This window comes from Anopheles arabiensis, chromosome 2, assembly GCF_016920715.1.
Source record: "Anopheles arabiensis isolate DONGOLA chromosome 2, AaraD3, whole genome shotgun sequence".
NCBI lineage: Eukaryota > Metazoa > Arthropoda > Insecta > Diptera > Culicidae > Anopheles > Anopheles arabiensis.
Window position 1 is genome coordinate 60,745,753 of NC_053517.1, and position 15,705 is coordinate 60,761,457.

The following is a 15,705-nucleotide window of genomic DNA, read 5'->3' on the forward strand; positions in this document are numbered from 1 at the left end:
TTTCTTTTTTATTATATGGCCGACTGCCTAATATTCCTTCGAATTGCTTAGAAAACCCTAAAAAGGAAATGCATTACGATTTAGACAACTATATAAAAACCTTACAAGCTAAATTGGTAATTTCACATCGAGAAGTCAGAGAAAAGCTCATAAATAACAAACATAAGGTAAAATTAAAGTATGACCAAACAAGTAAAATCAAGATTTTTGAGCCAGGAGATCAATGTTTGTTGAGAAATGAAACGGCTAGTAAGTTAGAGCAACCATTTTTAGGACCTTATACTATTATTAAAGAAACCGGTCCAAATGTTGAACTAAAGATAGGTGATAGAACAGAAATCGTCCATAAAAATAGGATTAAGAAATATTGTATGTAAAAAAAAAAAAAATTTTTTTTGGTTGGGCGTGTTATGGCATTATGACCAATATTGCCATGACCTGAAACCGTTGTGCACGGTTTAAGCGATAGCGATCCGTCTTGAAATACTGTCAGTTTCGAATAAAAAGGAATGCGCAGCTCGCGCTGCGCATGATTTAGCGTCCAAGCTCCAACTAAACACATCGTGTTTATTTAATATTTTGAAAGAACATAACACTACCTCGTGGCCGATGGGGCGCATCGTTGCAGTACACCCTGGAAAGGACGATGTAGTTCGCGTCGTTACACTGCGCACTGCTTCAGGGAAGCAAATCGTCCGCGCAGCTAATCGTCTGGCGGTTTTGCCTAATCCGGACGTAATTAGCAACTTAGAGCAGAAGGAAACCACTGGCACTGAGTAACGCGCAGCTGCAAGCCACGCGACATTGTTTACATTTCGCACTCATGGCAGAACAAGATACACGCAACACACATTCACACATCTACACACACGAGCAGTATGATAGGAGATAAGCGTCAGGTTCAAGAGTCGAACTTTTTTTTGAATTCTTTTTGAACTCATTTTTGGATTTATATTTTGCATGAAATTTAAAGAAGTTCTTCTTTGGTGGCCGGGAATGTTGGAATTTGGATAATTCTTTTCGAACATAAATTTGAATTGCATAAAACAAAGCGTTAGGAAACTAAGATTAGGTTATAAACTACTCGACGTTAGAAACTGCTCGATCTGCATGAACTATGAACTGCATGAATTATTATATACAAAAAGGACAAACGAATATACAGTTGCAAACCGACCAGCGATAAAGGTGTACACTTTCCCATTCAAATTTCCTCCAAATATCACAGCCAGCCCCTTTTCGTGAATATATTTCACATTTTTGGTCCTTCGAACCGGATTGTGATATACGGAGAAGAAATAAGTTTCATTCTGCATCAAGAGTGGAATTCGGTATTCGTCGTCAAGTGTGCAAGTCATTCCGTGACAATTCCCGCCATCGCATATCGCCCCGCATCAAGGGCAACGGTCGGTTACACGCCATCATTTTGAAATTCGCGCCATCGCTTTGTTCGTTATTTTCGTGTGATATCGCAGTATTTTCTTTGTGCAATGGATAAGAAAATTAAAGCAGTGCAACTGAAAAAGAGGATCGCCCTGGAGAACATAAAATCGCTGGAACGGTTCCAGGCGAAATATTCGAGTGATGATGCCAAGCAGATTCCAGAGGCGTTAGAAGATCTGGCGAAACATAAGGAAGAGTTTTTCACCGCAGTTTCGAAACTGGAAGAGCTTGAAGATAAAGACGAAGCGGTCGAAGCCAGCATAATGGAACGGATCGACATTGAAGAACGCTGTCGCAAGCTAAAATCATTTCTACGGGAAAGACAGCCAAAGGAAGAAGGTTCGCTCAACGATACAACGGGCTTGGCTTCCTCAACGCTTGCATTCGGTCGACCCCACGCGCCAAATTTACGTTTGCCCAAAATCGAACTTCCAACATTTGACGGAGATCACACAAAATGGCTTTCTTTCCGAGATCGCTTCATCGCAATGATCGACGCTTCAGCCGAGCTTCCATCTATCGCGAAGCTACAATACTTACTGTCATCGTTGAAGGGGGACGCGGCGGTACCCTTCGAGCATACACCTTTAACGGCGGACAACTATTCGGTTACCTGGGCGGCGCTTCTTAAACGGTACGACAATTCTCGTCTTTTGATTCGCGAATACTATCGCAAATTGCACTACCTTCCGGGAGTGCAATTGGTGTGCGTTGATAAGCTCACACACCTGGTGGATGAATTCACCCGCTTCGTCAACGGGTTGAAAAAGCTGAATGAACCGATTGACTCGCGGGATACACCCCTCTCAAACATGCTGCTGATGAAGTTGGATCGAGAGACATTGTTGGCTTGGGAGAAACATTCCGTGCACTTCACGACGGACAAATATAAGGATGTGATCGACTTCGTGCAAGATCGTATCCAAATCTTGAAATCGACCAACAACTTCGTGAAGGATCAAGCAGCTAGTGGTATCAAGGTGGCCGGTCTCATTCGTCAACCAGGGCAACGGAGATTCATCGCGAATGCAGCTACATCTCGCTCGGCTCCTGCTGCATCGACTGCGCACACCCAACAGCCAAAGTGTCCATTGGAGTGTTCCGAAGACCACACACTGCGCAATTGTCCAGTGTTCATCGCCAAGGAGGTGCAACAGCGACGGGACGTCGTCGCATCGAAGCGGCAGTCGAATGAAGACAATGTGTTTCTGGCGACGGCAAACATCCAGATCAAGGATGACTACGGGAACACCCATGAAGCAAGGGCTTTGTTGGATTCGTGATCCATGTCTAATTTCATCGCTGAGGAGTTCGCACGGAAACTGCTGACGAGTCGCAAAAGGGTCAACGTCGCTGTATCGGGCATCGGCAATGCAGTACAGCAGATCAAGAGTTCCATCGTCGCTACCGTTCAGTCCAAGACACAACCCTTCTCAACGGAGATGACTTTCTTGGTTCTGGACACGCCATCCGCAAACATCCCTACATCATTAACGGACGTCTCTTCATGGAAAATGCCGGACGTGGCATTGGCGGACAGCACCTTTAACAGTCCGGGGCAAATCGACATCGTCATCGGAGGCGATACGTTCTGGGAGCTCCACACCGGTCGCAAGCGCTCTATCGGTAGAGGCAAACCGTGGCTGGTCGAAACCCATTTTGGTTGGGTTGTCACCGGCAACACTCATCATTCGTCCATCGGTCCGCGGCTGTGCCATCTATCTGCATACGACACTCCACTGGAGGAGACCATGCAGCGGTTCTGGGAGAGTGAAACCATAGCCGAGGATCCTGTGCTATCGGTTGAGGAGAATACTTGCGAGAAGCATTTCGTAGCAACAACTGTTCGCAACTCAAGTGGAAGGTATGTCGTTAGTTTGCCATTTAACTCCAACCCTAATATCGTTTTAGGAGAGTCGAAGGAAATAGCCGATCGCAGACTGCGTTGTATCGAACGGCGGTTGAACACCAATGCTAAAATGAAAGAAGAGTATGTGAAATTTATGAAAGAATATGAGCATTTGGGGCAAATGAAGCGACTTACCAGTGCTGCAAACGATTCGGTAGAGCATTACTACCTCCCACATCACGCTGTCATTAAGGAATCAAGCACAACCACGAAGGTGCGTGTCGTGTTCGATGCATCCTGTAAGACTTCGAGTGGTTACTCATTGAACGACAAACTCTTAGTGGGACCAGTCGTTCAAGAAGATCTTTTATCGATTATCCTTCGGTTTCGTTCTCGTGCCATTGCTCTCACTGCAGACGTAGAGAAGATGTATCGTCAAATTTTACATAGCCCTCATGACCGTAACTATCTGCGCATCCGGTACAGAGAACATCCTGCAGATCCTATATCGACATTTGAGCTACAGACGGTTACGTACGGCACAGCCTCTGCTCCATTTTTAGCAACCAGGACCCTAAAATAGATTGCTCTTGATCACAAGGAAGAGTATCCTTTGGCAATGAATGCGGACATGAACGATTTTTACGTAGATGATTTGCTAACGGGTACCGATGATTTGTCCGAAGCAATCGTTATACAAAGGCAAATCTCAGACATGCTAAATTCAGCTGGCTTCACGCTGAAGAAATGGGCGTCGAACCGCACCGAAGCATTGAAGAACGTTCCTTCTGAAGATGTGGCGGTACAACTCACGCACGACTGGAAGAGCTCGAAACAAGTATCCACGTTAGGCATCGTTTGGGAACCGGCAACTGATACAGTACGGTTTCGTATTGAGATACCACCTACAACACCCAGCATGACGAAAAGGTTAATTTTGTCATATATCGCCAAGATATTTGATCCCCTCGGGTTACTGGGCCCAACGATCATCATCGCAAAGATGTTCATGCAGCAACTATGGGCTCTCAAGATTAATGGAAAGGCATATGACTGGGACAGCGAGCTACCATCGCACTTACAGCATGAATGGTCGAAATTTCACTCTACACTATCTTCACTACGCAATTTGACAGTCCCACGGTACATATCGCAATGCACGGCAACAAGTCTGCAAATTCATATCTTTGCCGACGCATCACAACTAGCATATGGTGCTTGTTGCTACATTCGGGCTGAAAGCATGGAAGGAGTAACCGTGCAGCTGCTAACAGCCAAGTCAAAGGTCGTTGCGTTATCCAATTCACATTCCATAGCTCGATTGGAATTATGTGCAGCACGACTAGTCACACTCCTAAACGAGAAAGTCCAGCAATCACTGAAAATTTCTGCTACCACCATCTGTTGGACCGATTCCATGACTGTTCTTCACTGGCTGAATCCAGCACCAAATCGATGGGAGCCCTTTGTTGCAAACAGGGTTGCAAAAATTCAGCAAACGGCTGGAATACGGTGTGAGCGCTGGTGGCACGGGCCACATTGGTTAGCACGCAACTCGGAAGAATGGCCACAGAACACACCATCACCAAGCGAAGATGAGAGCGCAGAAGAAGAAAACCTATCGTCACGGGTTGCAAGCACAGCATTAATCTGCGAATTTCGAAACAGTTTGTTCTCACGATTTTCGATCTACCACAAACTGCAAAGAGTTGTTTCACATTGTTTGCGCTTTATACAAAACGCAAAGCGCCGCGTAGGAAACAAGGTCCATGCTAAGGACATCCTACCACTCACTGTAGACGAACTCAAGGCGGCAGAACTCAAGTTGTGTTATCTTTCGCAACAAGACACCTTTTCCGAGGAGATACAACACCTGCAGAAGGGCAAAGAGATTCCGAAGAACTCCAAATTAAAATGGATTTCCCCTTTCATAGATAAACAAGGTATTCTGCGCATTGGTGGCCGGCTCAGTAACGCACATCTGTCGGAATCAGAAAAACACCCGGTAATATTATCATCGAAACATCCACTGTCCGCACTACTAGCTGTTTCGATACACTTGAGTAAGCTGCATGCTGCACCACAACTGCTTTTAACAACACTACGCCAAAGCTTTTGGATAATTGGCGGTCGTAATTTGTGCAAGTCTGTGTACCACAGTTGCCACGCATGTTTTAAGGCCAAACCCACACTTGTTAAGCAAAGTATCGCCGATTTGCCAACATCATGAGTCACACCAACAAGACCATTCTCAGTATGCGGAGTAGACTATTGCGGACCAATCTATATAAAACAAACCATACGCAACAGAAGTCCGATTAAAGCATACATCGCCATATTTGTATGTTTTTCAACAAGAGCGGTACATATCGAACTGGTTGGCGATTTAACATCAACAGCATTTATCAATGCACTTCGTCGTTTGATTGCACGTCGTGGTCAAATCAGTGAACTGCATTCCGACAATGCAACCACCTTTAAGGGAGCGGCACATGAGCTGAATCGCGTATACAAGATGCTAAAGTGCAACGAACATGATCGAGCTGCTATATTTGATTGGTGCGCGATGAATCAGATGAAGTGGAAGTTTATCCCACCAAGAGCACCACATTTTGGAGGTTTATGGGAGGCAGCGGTGAAGGCAGCTAAAAAGCATATAGTCAGAACAATAGAAACAACAAGCATCACACAGGAGCGCATGCTTACCCTACTTGCCCAGGTAGAGCAATGTTTGAATTCGCGACCAATTACACCTCTATCCGATGAGCCGTCGGACTTGGAACCATTGACACCGGGACACTTCCTCGTCGGTGGCAATCTGCAAGCGGTACCAATCATCGATTACACCGAGACACCGAGCAACTACTTGAGGGAATACAAGCTCAAGCCAATATTGCAACGGGAAATCAGCGGTTCTGAAAGAAAATACACTGGTGATTATTAAGGAAGACAATGTACATCCTACCTCGTGGCCGATGGGGCGCATCGTTGCAGTACACCCTGGAAAGGACGATGTAGTTCGCGTCGTTACACTGCGCACTGCTTCAGGGAAGCAAATCGTCCGCGCAGCTAATCGTCTGGCGGTTTTGCCTAATCCGGACGTAATTAGCAACTTAGAGCAGAAGGAAACCACTGGCACTGAGTAACGCGCAGCTGCAAGCCACGCGACATTGTTTACATTTCGCACTCATGGCAGAACAAGATACACGCAACACACATCCACACATCTACACACACGAGCAGTATGATAGGAGATAAGCGTCAGGTTCAAGAGTCGAACTTTTTTTTGAATTCTTTTTTGAACTCATTTTTGGATTTATATTTTGCATGAAATTTAAAGAAGTTCTTCTTTGGTGGCCGGGAATGTTGGAATTTGGATAATTCTTTTCGAACATAAATTTGAATTGCATAAAACAAAGCGTTAGGAAACTAAGATTAGGTTATAAACTACTCGACGTTAGAAACTGCTCGATCTGCATGAACTATGAACTGCATGAATTATTATATACAAAAAAGGACAAACGAATATACAGTTGCAAACCGACCAGCGATAAAGGTGTACACTTTCCCATTCAAATTTCCTCCAAATATCACAGCCAGCCCCTTTTCGTGAATATATTTCACATTTTTGGTCCTTCGAACCGGATTGTGATATACGGAGAAGAAATAAGTTTCATTCTGCATCAAGAGTGGAATTCGGTATTCGTCGTCAAGTGTGCAAGTCATTCCGTGACAATTCCCGCCATCGCATATCGCCCCGCATCAAGGGCAACGGTCGGTTACACGCCATCATTTTGAAATTCGCGCCATCGCTTTGTTCGTTATTTTCGTGTGATATCGCAGTATTTTCTTTGTGCAATGGATAAGAAAATTAAAGCAGTGCAACTGAAAAAGAGGATCGCCCTGGAGAACATAAAATCGCTGGAACGGTTCCAGGCGAAATATTCGAGTGATGATGCCAAGCAGATTCCAGAGGCGTTAGAAGATCTGGCGAAACATAAGGAAGAGTTTTTCACCGCAGTTTCGAAACTGGAAGAGCTTGAAGATAAAGACGAAGCGGTCGAAGCCAGCATAATGGAACGGATCGACATTGAAGAACGCTGTCGCAAGCTAAAATCATTTCTACGGGAAAGACAGCCAAAGGAAGAAGGTTCGCTCAACGATACAACGGGCTTGGCTTCCTCAACGCTTGCATTCGGTCGACCCCACGCGCCAAATTTACGTTTGCCCAAAATCGAACTTCCAACATTTGACGGAGATCACACAAAATGGCTTTTCTTTCCGAGATCGCTTCATCGCAATGATCGACGCTTCAGCCGAGCTTCCATCTATCGCGAAGCTACAATACTTACTGTCATCGTTGAAGGGGGACGCGGCGGTACCCTTCGAGCATACACCTTTAACGGTGGACAACTATTCGGTTACCTGGGCGGCGCTTCTTAAACGGTACGACAATTCTCGTCTTTTGATTCGCGAATACTATCGCAAATTGCACTACCTTCCGGGAGTGCAAATGGTGTGCGTTGATAAGCTCACACACCTGGTGGATGAATTCACCCGCTTCGTCAACGGGTTGAAAAAGCTGAATGAACCGATTGACTCGTGGGATACACCCCTCTCAAACATGCTGCTGATGAAGTTGGATCGAGAGACATTGTTGGCTTGGGAGAAACATTCCGTGCACTTCACGACGGACAAATATAAGGATGTGATCGACTTCGTGCAAGATCGTATCCAAATCTTGAAATCGACCAACAACTTCGTGAAGGATCAAGCAGCTAGTGGTATCAAGGTGGCCGGTCTCATTCGTCAACCAGGGCAACGGCAACGGCAATTTTACATAGCCCTCCAGCGGTTCTGGGAGAGTGAAACCATAGCCGAGGATCCTGTGCTATCGGTTGAGGAGAATACTTGCGAGAAGCATTTCGTAGCAACAACTGTTCGCAACTCAAGTGGAAGGTATGTCGTTAGTTTGCCATTTAACTCCAACCCTAATATCGTTTTAGGAGAGTCGAAGGAAATAGCCGATCGCAGACTGCGTTGTATCGAACGGCGGTTGAACACCAATGCTAAAATGAAAGAAGAGTATGTGAAATTTATGAAAGAATATGAGCATTTGGGGCATATGAAGCGACTTACCAGTGCTGCAAACGATTCGGTAGAGCATTACTACCTCCCACATCACGCTGTCATTAAGGAATCAAGCACAACCACGAAGGTGCGTGTCGTGTTCGATGCATCCTGTAAGACTTCGAGTGGTTACTCATTGAACGACAAACTCTTAGTGGGACCAGTCGTTCAAGAAGATCTTTTATCGATTATCCTTCGGTTTCGTTCTCGTGCCATTGCTCTCACTGCAGACGTAGAGAAGATGTATCGTCAAATTTTACATAGCCCTCATGACCGTAACTATCTGCGCATCCGGTACAGAGAACATCCTGCAGATCCTATATCGACATTTGAGCTACAGACGGTTACGTACGGCACAGCCTCTGCTCCATTTTTAGCAACCAGGACCCTAAAATAGATTGCTCTTGATCACAAGGAAGAGTATCCTTTGGCAATGAATGCGGACATGAACGATTTTTACGTAGATGATTTGCTAACGGGTACCGATGATTTGTCCGAAGCAATCGTTATACAAAGGCAAATCTCAGACATGCTAAATTCAGCTGGCTTCACGCTGAAGAAATGGGCGTCGAACCGCACCGAAGCATTGAAGAACGTTCCTTCTGAAGATGTGGCGGTACAACTCACGCACGACTGGAAGAGCTCGAAACAAGTATCCACGTTAGGCATCGTTTGGGAACCGGCAACTGATACAGTACGGTTTCGTATTGAGATACCACCTACAACACCCAGCATGACGAAAAGGTTAATTTTGTCATATATCGCCAAGATATTTGATCCCCTCGGGTTACTGGGCCCAACGATCATCATCGCAAAGATGTTCATGCAGCAACTATGGGCTCTCAAGATTAATGGAAAGGCATATGACTGGGACAGCGAGCTACCATCGCACTTACAGCATGAATGGTCGAAATTTCACTCTACACTATCTTCACTACGCAATTTGACAGTCCCACGGTACATATCGCAATGCACGGCAACAAGTCTGCAAATTCATATCTTTGCCGACGCATCACAACTAGCATATGGTGCTTGTTGCTACATTCGGGCTGAAAGCATGGAAGGAGTAACCGTGCAGCTGCTAACAGCCAAGTCAAAGGTCGTTGCGTTATCCAATTCACATTCCATAGCTCGATTGGAATTATGTGCAGCACGACTAGCCACACTCCTAAACGAGAAAGTCCAGCAATCACTGAAAATTTCTGCTACCACCATCTGTTGGACCGATTCCATGACTGTTCTTCACTGGCTGAATTCAGCACCAAATCGATGGAAGCCCTTCGTTGCAAACAGGGTTGCAAAAATTCAGCAAACGGCTGGAATACAATGCTGGAAGCATGTTCCAGGCTCGGACAATCCAGCAGACGACATTTCGCGAGTTTTAACTCCGGAAAAGTTGCTAGTGTGTGAGCGCTGGTGGCACGGGCCACATTGGTTAGCACGCAACTCGGAAGAATGGCCACAGAACACACCATCACCAAGCGAAGATGAGAGCGCAGAAGAAGAAAACCTATCGTCACGGGTTGCAAGCACAGCATTAATCTGCGAATTTCGAAACAGTTTGTTCTCACGATTTTCGATCTACCACAAACTGCAAAGAGTTGTTTCACATTGTTTGCGCTTTATACAAAACGCAAAGCGCCGCGTAGGAAACAAGGTCCATGCTAAGGACATCCTACCACTCACTGTAGACGAACTCAAGGCGGCAGAACTCAAGTTGTGTTATCTTTCGCAACAAGACACCTTTTCCGAGGAGATACAACACCTGCAGAAGGGCAAAGAGATTCCGAAGAACTCCAAATTAAAATGGATTTCCCCTTTCATAGATACGCAAGGTATTCTGCGCATTGGTGGCCGGCTCAGTAACGCACATCTGTCGGAATCAGAAAAACACCCGGTAATATTATCATCGAAACATCCACTGTCCGCACTACTAGCTGTTTCGATACACTTGAGTAAGATGCATGCTGCACCACAACTGCTTTTAACAACACTACGCCAAAGCTTTTGGATAATTGGCGGTCGTAATTTGTGCAAGTCTGTGTACCACAGTTGCCACGCATGTTTTAAGGCCAAACCCACACTTGTTAAGCAAAGTATCGCCGATTTGCCAACATCATGAGTCACACCAACAAGACCATTCTCAGTATGCGGAGTAGACTATTGCGGACCAATCTATATAAAACAAACCATACGCAACAGAAGTCCGATTAAAGCATACATCGCCATATTTGTATGTTTTTCAACAAGAGCGGTACATATCGAACTGGTTGGCGATTTAACATCAACAGCATTTATCAATGCACTTCGTCGTTTGATTGCACGTCGTGGTCAAATCAGTGAACTGCATTCCGACAATGCAACCACCTTTAAGGGAGCGGCACATGAGCTGAATCGCGTATACAAGATGCTAAAGTGCAACGAACATGATCGAGCTGCTATATTTGATTGGTGCGCGATGAATCAGATGAAGTGGAAGTTTATCCCACCAAGAGCACCACATTTTGGAGGTTTATGGGAGGCAGCGGTGAAGGCAGCTAAAAAGCATATAGTCAGAACAATAGGAACAACAAGCATCACACAGGAGAGCATGCTTACCCTACTTGCCCAGGTAGAGCAATGTTTGAATTCGCGACCAATTACACCTCTATCCGATGAGCCGTCGGACTTGGAACCATTGACACCGGGACACTTCCTCGTCGGTGGCAATCTGCAAGCGGTACCAATCATCGATTACACCGAGACACCGAGCAACTACTTGAGGGAATACAAGCTCGAGCCAATATTGCAACGGGAAATCAGCGGTTCTGAAAGAAAATACACTGGTGATTATTAAGGAAGACAATGTACATCCTACCTCGTGGCCGATGGGGCGCATCGTTGCAGTACACCCTGGAAAGGACGATGTAGTTCGCGTCGTTACACTGCGCACTGCTTCAGGGAAGCAAATCGTCCGCGCAGCTAATCGTCTGGCGGTTTTGCCGAATCCGGACGTAATTAGCAACTTAGAGCAGAAGGAAACCACTGGCACTGAGTAACGCGCAGCTGCAAGCCACGCGACATTGTTTACATTTCGCACTCATGGCAGAACAAGATACACGCAACACACATTCACACATCTACACACACGAGCAGTATGATAGGAGATAAGCGTCAGGTTCAAGAGTCGAACTTTTTTTTGAATTCTTTTTTGAACTCATTTTTGGATTTATATTTTGCATGAAATTTAAAGAAGTTCTTCTTTGGTGGCTGGGAATGTTGGAATTTGGATAATTCTTTTCGAACATAAATTTGAATTGCATAAAACAAAGCGTTAGGCCGCAAATACACGACGCGCGTTTCCGCGGGCGCGTTCAAACGCGTATAACAGTTCCGCAGAGATATCCAGCATGAGCATCTCTGCGTTTCCGCGGTAGCGCGTTCGAATGACATTTCATTTATATGGCTGGATTGTTATACGCGTTTCCGCGGGCGCGGAAACGCGCGTCGTGTATTTGCGGCCTTAGGAAACTAAGATTAGGTTATAAACTACTCGACGTTAGAAACTGCTCGATCTGCATGAACTATGAACTGCATGAATTATTATATACAAAAAAGGACAAACGAATATACAGTTGCAAACCGACCAGCGATAAAGGTGTACACTTTCCCATTCAAATTTCCTCCAAATATCACAGCAAGCCCCTTTTCGTGAATATATTCCACAATGTCCGAGATATATAAACATTTTTGACAGATAAATATATCTTTTATTAACTGCTCTTTGCACTTATTATTTTATTTATACATATTAAAACTTTACATAATAAATAATAATAGAACGTACAACACTTTAAAACGTACAATTGCGGTGGCCGCGCACCAGCCGCACCGAGCGCCCCTGCCGAGAGCTCCTGCTCGATCGGCTCGCTAACACACTCTGCCTGTATGGCGCTCGGCACACACTAAGCCTTGCGGTGCTTAGTGTGTGCGACAGTGTGCGTGTACACTGTCGTCCTCCTGGACGTTGACCGGTGGCAGCGCAACTGCCACGGCAAGTCCAGGGGTCGGCACGGCTGCCCACAACAATATCAAACCGATCCGTTTTACAGATAAATATATGCGCAATCTGAGATTGCGCATCGTCTATTGCAGGGGCCTCCAAACTTTTCAGTTCGCGGGCCGCAATCCTTCTAAAATAACAATGTTGAGGGCCATTTGACGCTACCTTTAACTGATGATTGAACGTTTAAATCTCGTTTTTATAACAAAATACTAACGTTACTTGTACAGCTTCGTGTTGATAAAGCTTGATTTTTGTCTAAGAAAAGTAAAAAATACAATTTTATTTGAAAAAGTAATAATAACGTAATATTTATATTAACTCTGGCAAAGTCATCGTATGCCGCATTATAAGCTTGTGGCGACCACGTTATAGCCTCACCACAGTCCGGAGCTGACGTCAACCGTCAATTCAAAATATCGGGCACTCTAATTCGAACACCCTAATTCGAGCAACCTTATTCGAGCACCCTAATTCGAGCAATAGTTACCAACTTAGCCAGACTAAACTATTTCCCGTTAAAAGATTATAAAAAGCCGTCGTTCCCACCACGCGTTCTCTTCTCTTTTCGTTCTCATCCGCTAGTGGACGTGCTCCCGTAACTGCGTAACGCGTGATAAAGACATTGTAAAAAATTGTATTTTGTGACATCTTGGGAATCCAAATAAAAAAGTGGTCTACCCACGAGGTAGCCAAAAGCTCTTGAGGGCCGCATGCGGCCCGCGGGCCGTAGTTTGGAGACCCCTGGTCTATTGCTACGGTAAGTCTCGGGTGCTCGAAGTTTTGCTAAGTGTTGAAGTGCACATTTAAATGAAGCTGCGCTTATCTTTCATCCCTTATCTTAAATGTGTGATTTACGCTGCTTTATTTCAATTTTTTTGCTGTATTGAACATCAACAACGGGATCCACGCAGTTAGGCCCGTGTCTGTGCTCCATCGGATGCGATTTTATCGGAAGGCCTGTCAAAATTTTATATGAGTGTTGTGTCCGCACAAAACAAACATGAGAACGGTGGTGTACGGCACAAACAGAATATGTGATTTATTCTACTCTTTGGTATGGATAATACAATAACACGTATATAAATAGAAACGCACACACACACGCAATGCGGGGAGAGGACGACTGGTCCTTCTCGCGCCGCGATCCTCACTGAGGACGTCACAGGATGACAGCCGTGCTGTCAACAGTGAGCCCTCAGGATGAGCCAGCGGTCTGTCCACAACAATGAGAATTGACATATAACGTCGGACGTGCGATTTCGTCGTACGACGGAATCAAAATTTTTTGATTTCATCGTACGACGGAATCAATTTTTTTTTATTTCTTCGGACGCCGCATCCGATTTTATCTGTCAAACGAAATGTGTGGTGTTTTGTAGGAACAATCTCAACTTAATTTTTCATAATCGTTATATTATTAAAATCATCCAAATAATCGCAATATCATACGAAAAGGCGTTTGACAGCACGTGCGATAAAATCGCATGCGATGGAGCACAGGCACGGGCCTTAGGCGGCTATTTAAAATACGACCATTTTTGATATAAAGAATATATGTGGTTTGCGTTGTGATATGTGATCAAATGAAGTGCCACCGAGAACAGCTAGCATGCGACTACACAGTTTTATTGAAATCAGAGTGTATATATACAAAGTTCATGAGGCCGCGTTTACACATAGTTGTTGTGTTTACGTATGGATAGTTCGATACTTGAATTGATACCTTAACACCCCCACACAATTCTAGGATCCTAACTATCCTAACCAAAGACCAAAATATAATTCAAACAATCTTATTGATATACTTCCTATCCAATCCTAACTTAATACAGAAACCTTTGAAGAGGTTTGGCGATAGACCCTTTGTCATGATATCTGCTTGTTGCATTGATGATGGCATGTATATGATTTCAATCCGTTTTTGTTGTACAAATTCCCTAACAAAATGATATTTTGTATCTACATGCTTGAGCCGCTTTATGTCTTTAGAATCTTCCGCCACTTTCATAGTCGATTGATTGTCCTCACAAAGGGGTACCGGATCTGTTATGGACAACCATAAATCTTCTAATACGCGCAACACCGAAATGGTGTGACATGCTCCAGTGCACAAGGCGTTCAACTCTGCTTCCGTTGATGATAATGAAACACTTTGCTGTTTTCTTGTCAACCAACCTACAGTATTTCCGAAAAGTTTCACAATGTACCCAGAAATTGAACGACGATCGGATACGTTGTTTGCCCAATCCGCATCACAATAAATTTGCAAAATCGGTTCATTCCTGTCAGCCCTATATACCATCTGTTGAGACGTTTTCAACAGCACTCTTTCTTTCGCCCGCAGTAAATTATTATTAATAAAAACAAGCGTTTTTAAGCTATCTTATAGTCAGAATTTTATTGAGAGACGCTAAAAAATCCGTCACTTGTCTCGGGCTAAGGCGAAAGAGTGAACTTTCATCTTTCCCGTAGCCCCGATCGTGAGCCTTCGGGAGTACTCGGCCCGACCAGTGTTGGACGTTGTCCACACTAATCATTTACCGCGTCGCCCTCTGTCGGCAATTACAGGGAACAACACCTTCTGTACTAATCGGTTGTTAATAATTATTAACACTCTCCGCCAGTGTTTGCAAGCCATGCAAACACTCTGATTCTTCCGATTCGGTATTGTCTCTCGGTGCCTCCTTTTCATGTCAGAACGCAATTCTAGCCTCAGTAAATGACCTGACTCGTGTTTCGTTTGGCCAGCACTATAAAAAACTTCATTCCTCATTTTAATTATCTGGTTGATCTGCCCTGCTTGGTTGTTCACCCCTGCCTGATTGCTATCTTTTGTCAAAAGAAATGGCGGATCACATTTTTCTAAGCAAATAGCGGCAAATAACTTTTTCAGTTTTTGAAATGCGTATACATAAGCTAAGCACGAAATTATATCACCTTGTTTCACCATGGTTATGACATTTAAACAATTACTAATAGGACAACTGAAAGCGTGTTTGTCTTGTGCGTCTTCTCCTAAACTATTTCAGTTCTGCACTGACCTGTTCCGAATTTCCTGAGAAACTTTTACGTAGTTAGCATGCATGAATTGGACACGGAAATAACACATGCCCTTCCAGCGTACTTTCACCTACACTACTACAGTTTAGCGCTGCTTTGTTCCGACTTGCCTCAGGAAGAGTTTTTATCAACAGCGGGTGTGTTTCGCAGGGTACAGTATCGGACAGAAAGATAGAAC

At 44.6% G+C, this 15,705-nt stretch overlaps 4 protein-coding genes and 1 long non-coding RNA gene across 5 annotated transcripts; 4 read left to right on the forward strand and 1 right to left on the reverse strand.

Annotated features, from left to right (window-relative positions):
- The first annotated feature begins 1,490 nt into the window (after positions 1 to 1,490).
- Positions 1,491 to 2,726, forward strand: LOC120908890. Its single transcript, XM_040320381.1, has one exon. It carries the CDS (start codon positions 1,491 to 1,493, stop codon positions 2,724 to 2,726), a length of 1,236 nt encoding a protein of 411 aa, XP_040176315.1.
- On the forward strand, positions 2,710 to 3,714 carry LOC120908894. The gene is made up of 2 exons (XM_040320396.1): positions 2,710 to 3,566; positions 3,634 to 3,714. The coding sequence occupies exons 1-2, from the start codon at positions 2,730 to 2,732 to the stop codon at positions 3,712 to 3,714; spliced, it is 918 nt and encodes a 305-aa protein (XP_040176330.1). The 5' UTR covers positions 2,710 to 2,729.
- Positions 3,477 to 4,839, forward strand: LOC120908899. Its single transcript, XM_040294891.1, has 3 exons — positions 3,477 to 3,566; positions 3,709 to 4,695; positions 4,772 to 4,839. Exons 2-3 carry the CDS (start codon positions 3,912 to 3,914, stop codon positions 4,837 to 4,839), a joined length of 852 nt encoding a protein of 283 aa, XP_040150825.1. The 5' UTR covers positions 3,477 to 3,566; positions 3,709 to 3,911.
- Positions 4,840 to 5,605: 766 nt separating this feature from the next.
- On the reverse strand, positions 5,606 to 6,475 carry LOC120906079. The gene is made up of 2 exons (XR_005740018.1): positions 5,999 to 6,475; positions 5,606 to 5,937 (listed from the first exon to the last, which is right to left on the reverse strand). It is a non-coding gene; the product is annotated as an uncharacterized LOC120906079 (long non-coding RNA).
- Positions 6,476 to 8,157: 1,682 nt separating this feature from the next.
- LOC120893181 lies at positions 8,158 to 11,258 on the forward strand. Its single transcript, XM_040294906.1, has 3 exons — positions 8,158 to 8,510; positions 8,653 to 10,377; positions 10,714 to 11,258. The coding sequence occupies exons 2-3, from the start codon at positions 8,856 to 8,858 to the stop codon at positions 11,256 to 11,258; spliced, it is 2,067 nt and encodes a 688-aa protein (XP_040150840.1). The 5' UTR covers positions 8,158 to 8,510; positions 8,653 to 8,855.
- The last annotated feature ends 4,447 nt before the right edge of the window (positions 11,259 to 15,705 follow it).